Source organism: Netta rufina (assembly GCF_964035555.1).
Source record: "Netta rufina genome assembly, chromosome: 2".
NCBI classification, from domain to species: Eukaryota; Metazoa; Chordata; class Aves; order Anseriformes; family Anatidae; genus Netta; species Netta rufina.
This window is the reverse complement of record NC_140124.1, coordinates 15,556,386-15,572,192: the sequence shown is the minus strand read 5'-3', so window position 1 is coordinate 15,572,192 and position 15,807 is coordinate 15,556,386. Positions and strand designations below refer to the sequence as shown.

The 15,807-nt window shown below is 39.1% G+C and overlaps 1 protein-coding gene across 2 annotated transcripts in view; it reads right to left on the bottom strand.

The window, feature by feature from the left end:
* Positions 1-15,594, bottom strand: part of KIF5B (kinesin family member 5B) — a 34,866-nt gene extending 19,272 nt beyond the window's left edge. For both annotated transcript variants that reach the window (XM_084282523.1, XM_084282522.1), the window contains exons 1-10: positions 15,225-15,594; positions 7,086-7,173; positions 5,820-5,893; positions 5,130-5,234; positions 4,722-4,770; positions 4,362-4,417; positions 4,165-4,252; positions 2,714-2,838; positions 1,251-1,355; positions 680-825 (exon numbers count right to left, since the gene is read on the bottom strand). In XM_084282523.1, coding sequence (XP_084138649.1) covers positions 680-825; positions 1,251-1,355; positions 2,714-2,838; positions 4,165-4,252; positions 4,362-4,417; positions 4,722-4,770; positions 5,130-5,234; positions 5,820-5,893; positions 7,086-7,173; positions 15,225-15,350 — 962 coding nt within the window. In that variant the 5' untranslated portion in view covers positions 15,351-15,594. The remainder of the gene's footprint in view (positions 1-679; positions 826-1,250; positions 1,356-2,713; positions 2,839-4,164; positions 4,253-4,361; positions 4,418-4,721; positions 4,771-5,129; positions 5,235-5,819; positions 5,894-7,085; positions 7,174-15,224) is intronic.
* Positions 15,595-15,807: the final 213 nt, after the last annotated feature.

Below are 15,807 nucleotides of genomic sequence, written 5' to 3'. Positions count from 1 at the left end.
CTAGCATTCAGAAACTGGAATATTAACGTTCCACATTAATAGAAGTGTGGCAAAGATGACACGCCTAACCAGATATCAAACTCTGAGTAGGTACTTAAAAATTCAGTTACAAATTACATAGGAATTTACAAGTATTAACTCAAATGTTACTAGAACACTAAGACAGGAAACAGACTAGAAAATGTAATTCAGTATACTATAAAAGAAAGGGTAGCAGACAACAGGCTCTCCCTTACATCTTCCTGAATCCAAAACTATACACTAAACTGCATTTTGAGCCAAAATGCACATGGTCCTTCTTGAAATACTGGCTTCAGGATCCTGTCCAGTTTAAAGATGTTTGTATAGATCACAACACCTAGCCATGTGTGCACTGAAGAATTAAAGAAAGTAAACACTAACTAATTAGGTATAGAAATCTTGACTGAGTAGCTTATTTCTCATTCTGCATTTATTTCTGAGTTTAGTAAGATTAAAATATTGAGGTACACTCACATGTGCAATCAATCAGCAGTTAAGATCTCAAACTCCACGTTTTTTAAGAATGGACTTCGTTTATTGTTAGAGGTTTACTTTATCAGTTGTTGTTAGGCAGGATACACAACTGCACACACAGTGCTTAACTTTTCTTGCGAAATTCTGTTTCTTGTCCCTCTTATCTTTTAAGTCATTTACTCACCTTTGGCCAAAGAGAAGAGTAGATTTTGTTTCAGATTCATTGTATGAAGACGGAGAACAGCAAATAACAATAGTGGTTCTGCAATTACCCCCTAGTGAATCTTGAAGGATTCTAGTCATTTTGCTATCACGATACGGAACATAAGTCTACCAAGAAAACAATTAAATGAATCAGTTACAGTTTTTCGGACGTGTTATTTACTTTGTTGAAGAGCAGTATTTTATCTAGGTATAGCGTCATTAGAAAGATTAAGTTCTACTTTAATTCATAAAGCATGCAGCTTCATGAATTCACTATATTTGTACAGGATGACAAAGTCTTTTTATGTTTGGTAACTTCTAGAGTACAAAAATTTTTGGTGTGTTTAGGTCCCTTAAATACAACTTTATTATTCATTAGTGACAACACAGTACAAGAGTAACATTTGTTTGCAATGTATTGGTGTAACTGAATTAGTTTGGAAGACTCCACACAAATCACTAATATCAATGGAGAAATTCTTCATAATATATCGTTCAGATACAAGCCTTTAACCTTGAAGCATACAAAAACAAAAAGAAAAAACACTTACACTGCTTTCAGCCAAAGCTGAGATGACATTTCCAAGAGCAGATAAAGACTTGTTGATGTTCTTGGCTTCATCCAACACAGCACCTTCTGCTCCAGTTTTACTAACCTATACAATATTTTAATAAGTTACTAGATATATCTGTAAAAAAAAAATCTTCATATTTAATATAAAACTTGAATAATTTCCTCACTTTTAAGTCAGTCTTCCTGACTTTATGAAGTATTCATAAGCCAGCTGCATTAGAATAAGCAAATTATTCCTCAAACCCCATTCCTGATTCACCTTTAGTCAGCGGTCAACCTTAAAAAAAGACAAACATGCCCACAAAAAACACTGCTACATAACCAGCACTGAATATAAAAGGAAGTCTTATTAGCAAGAAAACCTTATGAGAACACAGGTTTTAAATGCTGAATTTGACCTACAGGAATGCTCTAGGAACTTCTGTAGGCATCAGCAGAAACGTGGAAAAAAGCTATGTCCTGACAATTCTATTTATCTTAGCTCTTCTGCCTCACAGACAAATTTGACTCAGTTCTATAATCCTGCTTTTACTATTCTTCTCATCAAGCTGCGATCACGAACACAAATAAACAATTCTATTTGCTTATGTTTAATGTAACCCAAGACGAGGCATGAAAAACTAATTTCTTTCAAGAGGACTTGCAGAATTGCTAAACAAAAGTTTGTTATATACATTGAAAGGAACAAGGCTACAGAGAATGGAGATCTGCAGCCTGATCCTTTAAAGTCTGTTTTCACTTTAGTACTTCCAGTTTCATTCTTATTAAAAAAAAAAAAAAAAGACAAAAACTAAAAGAGATGACCATGAAGAAACATTCAGAATTAAACAAAAGATCAGAGATGACAATGTTATAGAACAATGTCAAAGGCAACACTAAGCAGGACAGACTGGAGACAAATAAGAATAATCCCAGAAGGAAAGAAGGAGTAACATCAAAAATTTAGGTCTTAAAAAGGTAAATTACAGTAAGAAGTGTAACAGTAATATAGAATAAGCAACATGGTAGATGATGTTTCCTTCCCTTCTTTAAACTAACACAGGAAAGCAAGCTGTCGTTGTAATGTTCATCAGAACTTCAAAATAAGGAACTTGGTACCACTACAAAAGAAAATTTAGATATCCTATATCCATAAATACCCTTTTGACTCCAGTACCTGTCTAGCCAACACACCTATACAGTTTTTCTTGCTCTCAGACACTGAGACTGAACTCTAGCCTACTTCCCCACCCTGTGCCATATTTACAAGCCCTCACTCCAGAAATGCAAATATGCTTAGAGGTAGTATTTAAAAGCCAGTAAAGACTAGGACCACATTTCAAGATCAAAGTTAAAAAAAACAATTCACAGATGACAACTGAACAATCAGTATTACTGGAAAGTGTTCAATTGTGAGAAGTAGATCATTCTTTAAAGAATGGAAAAGGAATGTAACGTTACCTTTTCACTACCTGCCAAATCCACAAGATAAAGCTTTCCACTTAGCTTCTGTTCTGTTTGAGTATTCTCTTGTTTTACATTAATGAGAAAAATACTATGACTTCGAGAGCTGTGTTCATTCATATCTATAATAAAAAGAAACATATAAACTGTCAAAAATACTTGTATAACCACTCTAACTTGACTAAATAGTATCTTCCCAACAGTGAAGCAAGAAATTTAAAGCAAATGAAACTGAACGCAGTATTCTCCCTGACAGTAAAGCTAGAGGCAGCAACCAGTGGTACCACCTAACAGAGTAACAAAGATCCAGTCTCCCTTGGGCTTCTATTAATACCACAAACGTGCTGATAAGGTTGGCGAGCCTGTCAACTATGGATGTCACACTTAATCTAATGTATTAGAGCAGAAGGCACACATTCACTATGATACCACAGCACTTTGTTCGCAGTATATTGCATTTAATAGTTTCATGAAAATTTGAACTAGACGGCCGAACTCTCTCACATCTCCTTCTGGTTTAAATACTTACTGCCCCCCTCTACTGTGAGGCGTGCAGGGTAAAAACTCGTATTCAACCTGAATTACTTTAAATCGTTAACATAATCTAAGCTGACTGCAATCTAAATGATAATGTCTGTCTACTTCTTCCTTTTAACCATAAACCCTTCATAGGCTTAAAAGGACCAGCTAACTGATACCACAGAAGCAGCTGAACATGAAAGAACACCTTTCTTCACAAATTTGTGCTGTTTCTGTTATTTTGCCTAGTCTCCATTTCAGAAGCTGAACACCTACGAACAATAAAGAGAATTTTTGCATTATCAGACTTTTCCCAATTCCCAATTCTTAATCAAAGACATGGGATATATTTTAATTTTTTTTTGTAACTGCATGTTCTTTCTTCTCCTAAATAAATGGGAAAAATAACTGACAAACCTCCGTCATTTTGTAATCCTGGATCTTACAGAGTTCGGAGACCCATGACATGACTCCTTGCAACTCAGCTGTGTGCCTCAGGCCAAAATGCTTGGGACAATGGGATGCTGCTTAAATCTGCAGCATGTCTGAATATATATTCTGATCAGCTCTTCTAAGAAGTTGCAACAAAATTGACAAACTGTAGTTGAGCCACTGTGCCTTACTTGTAGATGCATAGGTTAATTGGAACTTCACAAGCTGGTATCCTGCACTATTCCTAACACAGGACTAAACTTGTTTTCCCCTCTAATGATTCAGAGCTCTTCACTGATCCTTTCCAATCCAAGCTTAAGTCATAACATCTAACAAGAAACAAATTGAAAGACTTGTTTCTTAAAAAGATGCTGAAACTGCTTGCATTAGACCTTTAAAACACCACAATTTAGTTCACCATTTTAGTCTTCCCCACTTTTTAAGATATACCAGAAGGTAACCAATAAAGCACTAAAGGAGATAAGGATAACACTTACTTGTAACTGCTACATGTCGATTCGACTTTCCTTCATCTATAGTATCCATAACTTCTTCTGGACTACATACAAAACGCTCTGTGCAACCCTTTAAAAAAAAAAAAGAGCAAAACAAAAGGTAAAATACCAACAAGCCAGAAGTAAGAAGTGTACACTAGAAGAGTAGGAGACCAAAATGGTATCAGACCAACACTAACCTTTACATAGGGAACTCTATTTTTGTCTTCATGAACAGAAAGATTGGTCTTTGAAACTGGAAGAGAAAAGTTCTAAAGCTAAGGCATCTATGATATTTTTGGACATTTATTACACATACAAGTCACAGATGTTATTTTTCAGCAACACTTTTCAAAACCAAACATACATTAAACAACCACTACTGCAGCTTTAGTTGCGTCATATGGATTAGCTGCACGCTTTCTTATTTTGATGTACCTGTAACATATGGACTACTATTAGCACACTGCATATTTATCTTAGTATCACACTACAACTTTTTTTCTTCACATTTCTCTCCAGACAGATTTACTTGCTATGTTCAATAATAAAAGGCTTACCATCCAAAAGGTCCCTTATTTTATCCAAGTATATTTCAAAATATGACACCTAGAAGTGCGAAGGGAAATACAGATACAGCGTAAGAAAACAAAAATGCTTAGCTTTTCAACCACAAAGATCCAGTATGATTATTATGAACTAAAATACACCTTTAGGAAGAAAACATTTTTATCTAAAGCTTCAAGCACTATCAGCACTTCCATTGGTTATCAATATAACCACCATCACTGTTTAATGGAAACGAGATTGAAATGTTAACTTAATTTGTTAAGTGCCATTTACTTCTGAAATAACATTTAGATTTTCCAAGCTACAGGCATTTGAAACAGATAAAGAACATCAATTTAACCACAGACTACTTGTAGTTATAACATAGATTAAATAATTAACACTAAAGAAAAGTTTACCTTAATATGAAATTCAAGATTTTCATCCATAGAGTAAATATAATTAAAAATGTCTTGCACTATTCTTGGAATAATTCCCATTCCATCCGGGTCGTGAAGCTTCCCCTTATTAGAAAGAGAAACAACAAAACATTCATACTTAATACAACAGCACCAAGTACTTGAAGGAGAAACAAAAAGTCAGACAAGCTAATTTTAAAATGCTGGCAGGTACAGTGTACTTAGGTTATCTGTAGAGGAAATGTCTGACTGCCCATTTAGGCCCAGCTTTTGCCAGGAGCTTCCAAACAGCTAGAAGTGAGAAATCTACCATGAATGATATTCTTGTGTTTCTAAAGCCAGCTACTGAGGGCTAAATAAATTCAGTAATTGCCATTCTCAGTCCTCAAAAACATCTTGGGTATCCAAATGTTGCAATGGAAAAGAAAATTGAAATGAAAGATCTGGATGCCCCAACTCTGGAAGCATTCAAGGTTAGGTTGGACAGGGCTTCGAGCAACCTGATCTACTGGAAGATTTCCATGCCTGTGGCAGGGGAAGCTGGAACTAGATGGTCTTTAAAAGGTCCCTTCCAACCCAAACCATTCTGATTCTACAAGAACAAGCTGACACCTGTCTAGGAAAATAAGACTACTGTGATGAAAATAGATGACAGTGATATTAAGATAAAATTATTTCAAGATTTCTTACTTCCATTGTGTGTGTCTTTCCAGATGATGTTTGCCCGTAAGCAAATATTGTACCATTGTACCCCTCAAGTACATCTAGAAGGAAAGAGTATTCTCATTAGGGTTAATTTCCTTTAGAAGAAGGAAAGTCAAATGAAATAGAAACACAAGAAGACAGTTTCTAACACATTTATCAAGTTAAATCATTCCACGTTTGGGAATGATGTTCCTCCCTACCCCTTTAAATGTAATAAGCTACCACTGACTCTATTTTAGAAGTTTACTCTATTAGATTCCTTCAGCCAGAAAAATCAAGACTTCGGAGTCAGGAACAAAAAGGAAATCAATCCAACTGCTAGGTTGAACAGATTGCCTTTGACAATTCAGAGGAAGAAATCATACATGAGAACATTACGGTATTTGCCACCTTCACAGTAAAGTTTAAGTGTCTGATCGTTAAGGCAATAGGCTATGCCCTAAGTTTCAAGTACCTTACCCTTCAGCCATAGGTTTGTATTTTAAATCATGAATGAACCAACACCAAGTTTTAAATTGAGGGGTAAGGTAGTTTTGTTTGTTTATTTAAAGGTGAGTTACTGTGGAATCACATCCAACAAGCAAACAAAGAGAAACAAAGATTAGATTTTTAGATGGGGGAAGGGGAGCAAAGGGGCTGGGTACGATTCTTAGTTAACTCCATTTTTTTAAGGAACAAACTTCTGATATAATCCTGATTACTATTTAACTCACTGAAGAGTTAAATGCTCGCAGGAGCATGGATTTTTTTTTTTTTTACAGCAATTCACTTTTCTGATTAATACGAGTTTGAAAAAGAATCACATCAAAAGCCTCCTTTAAACTGTGTATTAAGTTAAAAAGCTAAGAAAAGTTCAATAGTCTACATATGGTTTCTCAAGTTTCATTTCATCTTACATTCCTCCAAACTAAAACAATTGTAGGATGTTTTCTGATACCAATAAATAAGCAAACTACTCGCAAGTTGTTTTCAAACAAAAGTGGTCTTTTATTAATTTCATACTAATTGTTTTAAGCAATCTTCTACAGAGATTTTTAAAAATATAATGACAGGTAAATATTATCAAACATGGCAAACAGCTGAAACAGCATTTTTTTGTACTGACATATCAGCTCAACTACAGAGCGATTTTATACTGCTATGAACAATGTTGGCTCTTATTAAATACTGCAAAGATAAAGGGAAGCAACAGAAGTATTAGTTTTCAACTTCAAAATCCACACAAATATGACATAGCTTGTTCCACCTTACCTTTGACAATCTTTTTAGCACAATCATTGTATACTTGTTCCTGGGATGTGTTTGACTGGAATACACGGTCAAATATATATGGCTTGGACTGTAGAAAGAGACACAGAAGAATTACTTATAAAAAATCCTGTAAGTACAACTGAAAGGTGTTTGTTCATATAGTTTAGAAGTAGCCTATTCAGTCTCAGTCCAACCTTACGTTTTATTTTAAGCGCTTCAAGGCTGTAGTGAGGAAATCGGCTTATGTATATAGTTGTGTTGCCTAACTCTTCACAAGCTTGCCTACAAATAAGGCCTTGAATTAAATATATTTGCTTTCAAAGTGCAACCTAAATAGTTCTCCAAAACTATTCTACCACATCACCTCAACTTACTTGATTTACAATGTAAACCAATGCCTAGTCTGTACATCTGAGAACCCTTTATTGTCTTCTTTATTCTCTTCCACTCCTCTGGTAGTGTGTTTACTCTGGTAAACCCAAATTACTAAGAGCAACTTACACCACATCACACAGAATAGCTGTGTTCATAATATTCGTTCAAAACCTCAAACCAAAAGAAAAGCTGAGATCACCTACAGTCAGCACAAGAACTATTTCTCCATACACGATAACCCTAAAATAAGGCTCCATAAACAGAAGGAAAAGGCCACTTTGGGAGAAGGGAACCTTTCACAGAAGGCTCGTTTCGGAAGACCCCAGAAGAGGAAGCTCTGACACAGCTTTCTGAAAGGAATGCTGGATTTTTATAACAGTTATAACCAGCTGACAGACCATTAGGATATGAATTATTATGCTCATCTTAAGCTGAAGTTTTCATAGCATTTTTGGACCTTGATTTAGCATCTTTGCAGACAGCCAAGGTTTACACAGGTTCTAAATCAGTTCCTGCTGCTCAGCTCACTGCAACTGTTAAGTGCTCCATTTTGCCTAAATTTAATTCGTCAGCATCCTGTCCCTCCCTCCCCCATGGATACTCTGGAACTGCCTCCCTGGCAGTGAAACAAGTCTAATTTCCATCTTTCGCCCACCCACCACATTCCCCAGCCTGACCTTCCATTTGCCTTTTAATAACATCTAGCAGAACACCAAACAAAGCTCGTTAGATCCAACGCATATCCATCCGCTTAGAAGGCTCAAATTCAGATAGATGAGCTCTCTCTTGGAAAAAATAAAATAATTACAGAGTTCACTGTGTACATATGCTTAAGAAACCACAAGACTCAGTAGGCAAGAACTATCCCTAAGGTGCTAAAGTCTGCCAGAACATTTCTTTCACAGAGGGGAAATCACAAGCCTTCCCAATTACTCATTTTAGCTTTAAAGGCACCTCCAATTCTTATGTTCTAGAGGTAGAATAGATGCCACTATATACACCAGAAGACAAACAACCAAGTCCAAGTAACCCTCAGGTAAGAAAATTAAGGCTGAGAACACGTTATATAAAAAGGTTAAGTCACTGTGGAAAAGATAACACTAGTCTTACATTTTCTCTCTCACGAGCAGCTATTATTTCAAAAAGCCTTCAACTTGGCTGCAAGTAACACTGCAAGTTACCCACATGGCAAAACTTTAGGCAGATTTGTTTCACGCTCAAGATCATCTGTGTGTTTGTATGAGTCCAGAGAAGGCCACGAGGATGATCATGGGGCTGGAGCACCTCTCCTGTGCAGACAGGCTGAGGGAGCTGGGGCTGTTTGGCCTGGAGAAGAGAAGACTCCAGAGAGACCTTATGACTTTGAATAGATGAAGGGAGTTCATCAGAAAGATGGGGAGTGACTTTACCAGCATGTGGAGTGACAAGTTTTTAAATTGAAAGCGAGTAGATTTAGATTGGATAAAAGAAATCAATTTTTCCACAGTGAGGGTGGTGAGGCACTGGCACAGGTTGCCCAGAGAAAGCATGGATTCCCCATTCCTGGCGATATTCGGGCAGGCTGGATTTAGCTTTGGGCAGCCTGGTCCAGTGAAAGATGTCCCTGCCCACAGCAGAGAGCCTGGACTAGAAGATCCGTAGAGGTCCCTCCCAACCCAAACCACCCTGTGATTCTATGATCACTGCAAATAATCCATGCAACGTTAAATTTTATTAGCTTAAATTGTTAAATTCTCCAAACTATTATCTAACTATTTTCAGGAGCAATAACTCCAATTAAGTTGCATCTTCCTAAAATTTTCAAATATTTTAGAAGAATACAGGAAAGTTCATGGACAGGATCTTTGGACAGTTTATGCAGTTACTATTAACAACACTACCTGCTCACAGATCCCAACACAACTTATCTTTGCTGTCCCCAACAGAGCATGACAACTATGAGAACAGAGAAGTCCATTGAAATGCAAGCATTATTTTCCATACTATATTTGAATGTACACACATTTCATATTTCTATATTACTACAGAATGTATCTAATGCTAAACAGCAGTTTTTTATTCCCTTCAAAGAAATCCAGCTAAAAATAATTAAATGAATGAAACCAGCCCACTTTCTAGTACAGGAAGATGCCTTGTTTATAATCTACTGTACAAAAGACCTGAGCTGGTCTGCAACTATCCTGCAGCCTACTGGTTCTGAAAAGCTTTCCTTCTCTAGGTTTTAAATGCTGTTCAGAGGCAAGGTCCTCCCCAACACACACACACTCTTCTGGCAAGCAAAGGTTGAATGATTTACACTCTTCTTTTTCATCTGTATAAAAGGAAAATCGCGTTTAGTAACTCAAGACCAATCCACACGCACAGAATACTTCGAGACTAGTTACTCTAATTTGGCTCTGTTCTCTTATGAAGGCATCTGAAAGGTAACTTGAGAGTATCTCATAATTAGTGTCTCTTTTCATTTAGAAAGTGTTAATATAAAGAGTAGTGCACATGATGAATGCCATAGATTAGTATGATGAGAAAGCCAAGCTGCAAGGACTTCACGCAGGCAATAATGCCTTTAATTGGAATCTGTCATGTGCCTCACAGCTTTCCCTGTATAAATGAAAGAGATCAATCTCCCTCAACAACTGCTACCAACTACAAAAATTAATTACAACCCAAAGAATTCTCAAAAACAGCCCTGTTCAGACCCCATCCCTTGCGGGTGGTGCATGGTGTATTTGTTTATGTGCCCTCAGCATTGCACTTTTCTAGACGAAGCTCAAATACAACTTCAAAGCATTCAAAACCCCAGTTACATCCTTTCCTCCCCTCCCAGCCTGCAGTACATCTCTTTATCACACCTGTGACAAGCCCACATCAGAGGCACGTCCCTCCTCCATCATTAGGGAATCAATACCTCACCAAGTAGGTTTAACCAAGCAGGTTCCTGGATAATTACATTTAAGAATACAAGTTATTCCCACCTAGTGGTTTCACATCAATGACACCTGCATACCATGTTTTATCACTGCTCCTACAGTCTACTTTCTGTTGTAAACAAAGCAGGAATAGTATCACACAGATTACCCTGCCCTAGAAAGCCTGGTCATTACCTTTAAGGGATTAATCAAGACAGATTAAAGTGTCAGATATTTTTTTCTGCATCAGATGCCTTTTCTTCCCCAAGAAGTAAACAGTTGGATAACATGAAGGTAATGAAAATACAAGAGGCCCATGCAGCATTACCACAAGACATCCACAGTGGTGATAGCAATGTATTGGCATTAATGGGATATGACACTGCTTGACATACTCCAAAATTTTCAGCAATCCTACTAAAACCTACAAAAAAAATTAAACACATGCCCTATAAGTGACACAATGCATCAAGCAACCAAGCAGAGCCTCCCACTTCCTCTCTCCAGAGAGGGGATTTGATACTTACATTCACTCCTTGCCTGGCGTTTGTTCTGCTATCAGCCAGCTCTCATAGCTCTTTGTACTAAAGGATGTTGTCCCACAGCAAAAACTTTGCAAGCACTCAGAAAGAACATCTGCCTACATGACTGAAGCAGTAGCTGACCTGAACACAGGGTTTACATTCAAGCAGAGAGTTTTGCAGTTAAAGACCAGCTGTTAACCTCCTCTTGCTATAACAGACCACTGAAACGCCATCACACCTGCCCTAACTTTGCCTCGGAGGGAGGCTGAAGCAAGAAGTAACGGGCCTACCTCCCTCCTTTACGTTTTGCAACTTTAATGTTCTTCCCACGAGCACAAAATACGTGAAAAGAAAAGCCTCACACCCCATGATCTCTGGAAAGTATGATGTCAAATACCTGACTCAGTTCTTCCCAGCGCTAAGCTAAGGTATTACTGCTCAAACACACCTACCAGTGCTTTCTTCTTGTCCTAGCTCTACGCTTAGGAAACTGTGGCTGATACGGAGCAGTTAGTGAAATACAGAGCAGTTAGCCAATCTCAGCTCTTTCTGCCCCATTTTTCTTATTTCTGTGCAAATACTGCATTTCAAGCATCAACATGAACACAGTTAATTTTTGCAGCAGAAGAAGGACTGAAGAAGGACTAAAACACAAGATTTTAATCACCAAAAAAAAAGTGACTGGAAACTATTTCCAGCATAAAAACAGAAGTTTTGGAACAAGAGTTCGAGCAAAGCTTTGCTTTAGCATAATGTTTCTTCTAAAGAGAAGTCAATGCTGCTAGCATAAAAACAGTCACTGAATTTCAGAACAAAAAATAAACATGAGACAAGCAAGGTGTTTTAAGAAAGTGGTACAGCAGCCACTGAGCATCATCCTTTAAATATCACTGTGAGAGTATTTGCTTTCTGTTAAGTTGTCACACCAGTATCCTCTGAAAAATGTCTCCATTATCCACCACTTCATAAAAGTACTAAAAAACAACAGTGAAATAACACCATTGTTTCAGCTAAAGATTATTTTTGATTTATGTTTTAAGTTGTACTGCAAGCACTAATTATTTTGTGTTTCCAGTCAAGTGTGTGCTTTTATTCAAACTAGTAAAATAACAGAAAAGTTTTCAAGAACATACTTTGCTTCTTACATTTACATGGTCCAGCACAGCCTTTCCTGCAGCAACACACATGAATTACATTTTCCTTTTGAATAATCTTGTGCCAAAAGCTCCAGTAATAACAAGTGATCTTCATTAATCTGATTCTAATGCAACTTAAACCTAGCTTTGCTCTCATTTACGATCCAATATTAGTTAAAAAGGCAACAAAAGAGAAAGCTAAATGTCTCAAATTCTTCACAGTGGTTACAGCTTAAACCTAGGAAACAGGACTCTATACAAATATGAAAATACAGGCAGGCAGATTTTTTTTTTTTTAAAAGCCATAAAATAATTAATATACTATAATCATGCCTTGAAACATCTGGAGGACAAAGGGATACCGCCTATTTGTGCGACTGTCCATAACACCTCACCACTTCAGCCATTTGATAGTAGTGTTTTCAGTTCAGGTGTCAGTCCGAAAAAGACCAAGTATGACTGCATTCAGTGATTTATCTTTTGGACACTTGTGAGATAAGCAAGACTGGGTATAGAAATGTTTTTTAAAAAGGTGCAGATACGCTATGCAGAACTACAAAGTTATCCAGTCTCAAGTAGTTTTACATTTGAAGAAAACGAAGGACAATCACACCTATTATAGCTTTGCTGTTCCTCTTTGTTCCATCTTATTCAAAAGCCTGAAACTCATGAGCAAGTTCCTATCAACTGCAGCATAAAGGTAGATTTATCACGTTTAACATAAACATCATATACTCATAACAAGCCACCCCTTTGTCCATTTTAACAGAAGCCTTTTAATTACTTAAGGGAAAGAACCATTTAAAAACACTTTGTCATGTATTAAAATAGAAAAAAATCCTTTAAATTAATAATGTAAAAGCTCTTTACTAGCTTAAAAAAAAAAAAAAAAAGAGAACCCGTGGAAGGACAGCACTTTGTTCCAAAGTCTACTCTTCAGAACAGACGGACACCACATGTCCCCTCAAATTGCTGCTATGCACTAGCTACAATTAAAACAAGCATTTTATCTAACACAAATGAAAACAACTCACTTGTCCAGAAAGACAACCATGCTGTAATTACACAGGAGCTAGGGAAAGAAGGGGGAAGGGAGGACAGATAGCTCAGAGATGACAGGGGAGTCAAGAAGGGAGGAGGAAAAGGGTTTGGCCATAGTCACTGATCTGCCTCCCCACCCTCTTCCACAGAGGAGTCAAATCCGCAGTCTGCTACACGCTCTGCTTCCACTGCCTCCTAGCTTTCACCTCCGATCTGCCATTCCAGGCAACTCCTGAATATTATTAAAGAAGCCCTCACTGGTTCAGCATGGATTTGAAAGGTGAAAGTCCTTCGGGCTGCTCAGTTCGAGGCAGCTAAGGAAAGCAGCTGTAAAAGTGGCTCAGCTGCTGTTCAACAGGCAGCCAAAATCACTTGCATGAATAAATACGGAAATCAATCAGCTGATGGCAACCAAACATTCAGCCTGTGGAGGAATGTTTTTAGAAACTGTTTCATGTGAAGACCTGTTTCTGTTACCATCCTCTCTTTGGCAATCCCACAACACACAGGAGAGGTGGTTGACTACATCATTAGGTTGGAAGGTCCAAGACTTTGCAAGATCTGTCAGCTTCTTTAAAAAAAAGAAAAAAAAGTCCATAGGTTAAAGTAATCGCCTGAACAGTTTTCGATAATCTAGCTCCAACTTTGAGAGTGTCAATCTTGTCCTACATCCACTATTATAAAAAGTCAAAACCCAGAAAACATCAACCCTATAGTAAGATTTTGTGAAACAAAATTCAAATACTGTCACTGCTATCCAATCTACTAATTTTAGGTGGTTATATTTCTAAAGTCAGACACAGCAAGTCCTACATCTGGGACCACTGAAGGGTTTTTTTAGTTTTAACCAATGCAGAAAACACCAAAGGGAAATTGTAACTCTAAATATTAATTCCCTGCCAAGTCCCAGCAGAGAGCCCCACATGATCCCTCTGGAGCGTACCATCAGACTGTTCTCTACACAGATTTAGTGCTATCTCAGCCTAGTTTACATTTCAGATATTTTTTAAAGTGTATTTAGAGAGCATACAAACAATGAACGCTTTTTTTTGGTCTCTCTAGACCATGAGCTACTTTAAGAAGATATGGAAAAATTGTTTTTAAAAAAAGTCAGAACACATCAACGTTTCTAAAACTAATCTTGGATTTTAAGCAGAACATACACTGCCATAATGAATGGATCCTCAATGATTGAAGTGAGATCACTTATTCTAATTAAATTTTCCAGGTTTGGTTCCTTACTCTTAGGAGTTTACCTGTACAACTTAAATAAGAGATATACTCCAACACACTGACTTGCCAACTGAAGTAAGTCTCAAATTACCTCATTTCATGAGCTTCCTGCCCTTCTTGTAGCTCCAGACTCATTGAATTCCATATTTTATAGACAAATGTGGTTGAACTTTAACAGACTAATATTAAGTGATTGATACTAAAAATGGGCACATTGCTAAATTGCCTTGCTTCGACTTCAGGTATGGTGAAAGAGGAAGCTATTGTTGGTAGCCTCAAGAAACAGTACACCACAGACTAAATTGAAGCCTGATTGTAACTGAAATCTCCAAGTTACTTTCACCAATGCAAAGCCAGCAACGTGTCTAGAGAAAAAAGTACTTATATGAAAACACAAGTTACAAGTTTGCAAAAATAAATACTGTGAATAAAGTGCTTGCACAACACCAACCAACCCGAGCCACGAACCCCCGTATTTTAAATTCCAGCTCCCCTCTGCAGCTGAATGTGACACGCTGCACAAAAAGGAGGGGATTATCTTCTCCCCTGCAAGATTCTGATTGTTTTATAACAGGCCTCGGACTTCACAAGGCGGCTTAATTAAAACGCATTTATAGGCGCGTAATAAGCCAAATGGTCTCAGTTTATTCTGGCTTGAAGAAAAGAAAAAAGAAAGGAAAAAAAAAAAAAAAAAAAAAAACAACAGAAAGTTATCGGCCGATGGCTGGTTTACAGCCGAGGAGCCCCGACGAGCCGCAGCCCGCCTTGTTCCGCGTCTCCTCGCCCCGACGGCTCCAACAGCGCCTCAGGGTGCCTCAGGGCGCCTCAGGGAGCCCCCCCTGCCCGCCGCCCCCCTCAGCCACCTCACGAACCCCTCCGTGCCCACCCCAACCCCCTCCCCCCCCGGCCCGTGCCGCCCCTCACCGCGATGACGACGGTGTCGTCGCCCTGGAACTTGGCGATGTACTTGTCGCCGCGGGTCACCTCGGACTCGTTGAGGGGCCTGAAGCGGCACATCACTTTGATGTTACACTCCGCCGGGTCCGCCATCTTAGGGCGCCGCCGCCCGCGGGGCGCTCAGCTCAGCTCCGCTCCCCTCTTGTCCCCCCTGACCCCCCCCTTCCTCCTTTCACCGCCGCCCGTCCGGCTCCGGGCGGGGTCTCTCGTTACAGCTCCGCCGCCGGGAGACCCGAGTCCGCCCGGGCTGAGGGGAACGGGGAGCAGGGAAGGGCCCCGGCCGGCCGCCGCCTCCCGCTCTCACTCCCGCCCCAATATGGCAGCCATGGCGGCGCCCGCTGCCGGCCAGGCCCGGCCCCGCCCCCTCCCCGGGCCGAGCAGGGGGTGACGTCACCCTCCGCAGAGCCCCGCCCCTCCGCCCCGCCTTGGGGCGGGCTCGGGGTGAGGCGGGAGGGCTAAGGCGCATGCGCAGAGGGTGCTGTGAGGGAGGGGCGGGGCTGCGGTGAGGGGGTTGGCTCGGTGAGGGGCGGGGCTCCCTCAGGAGCTGGGG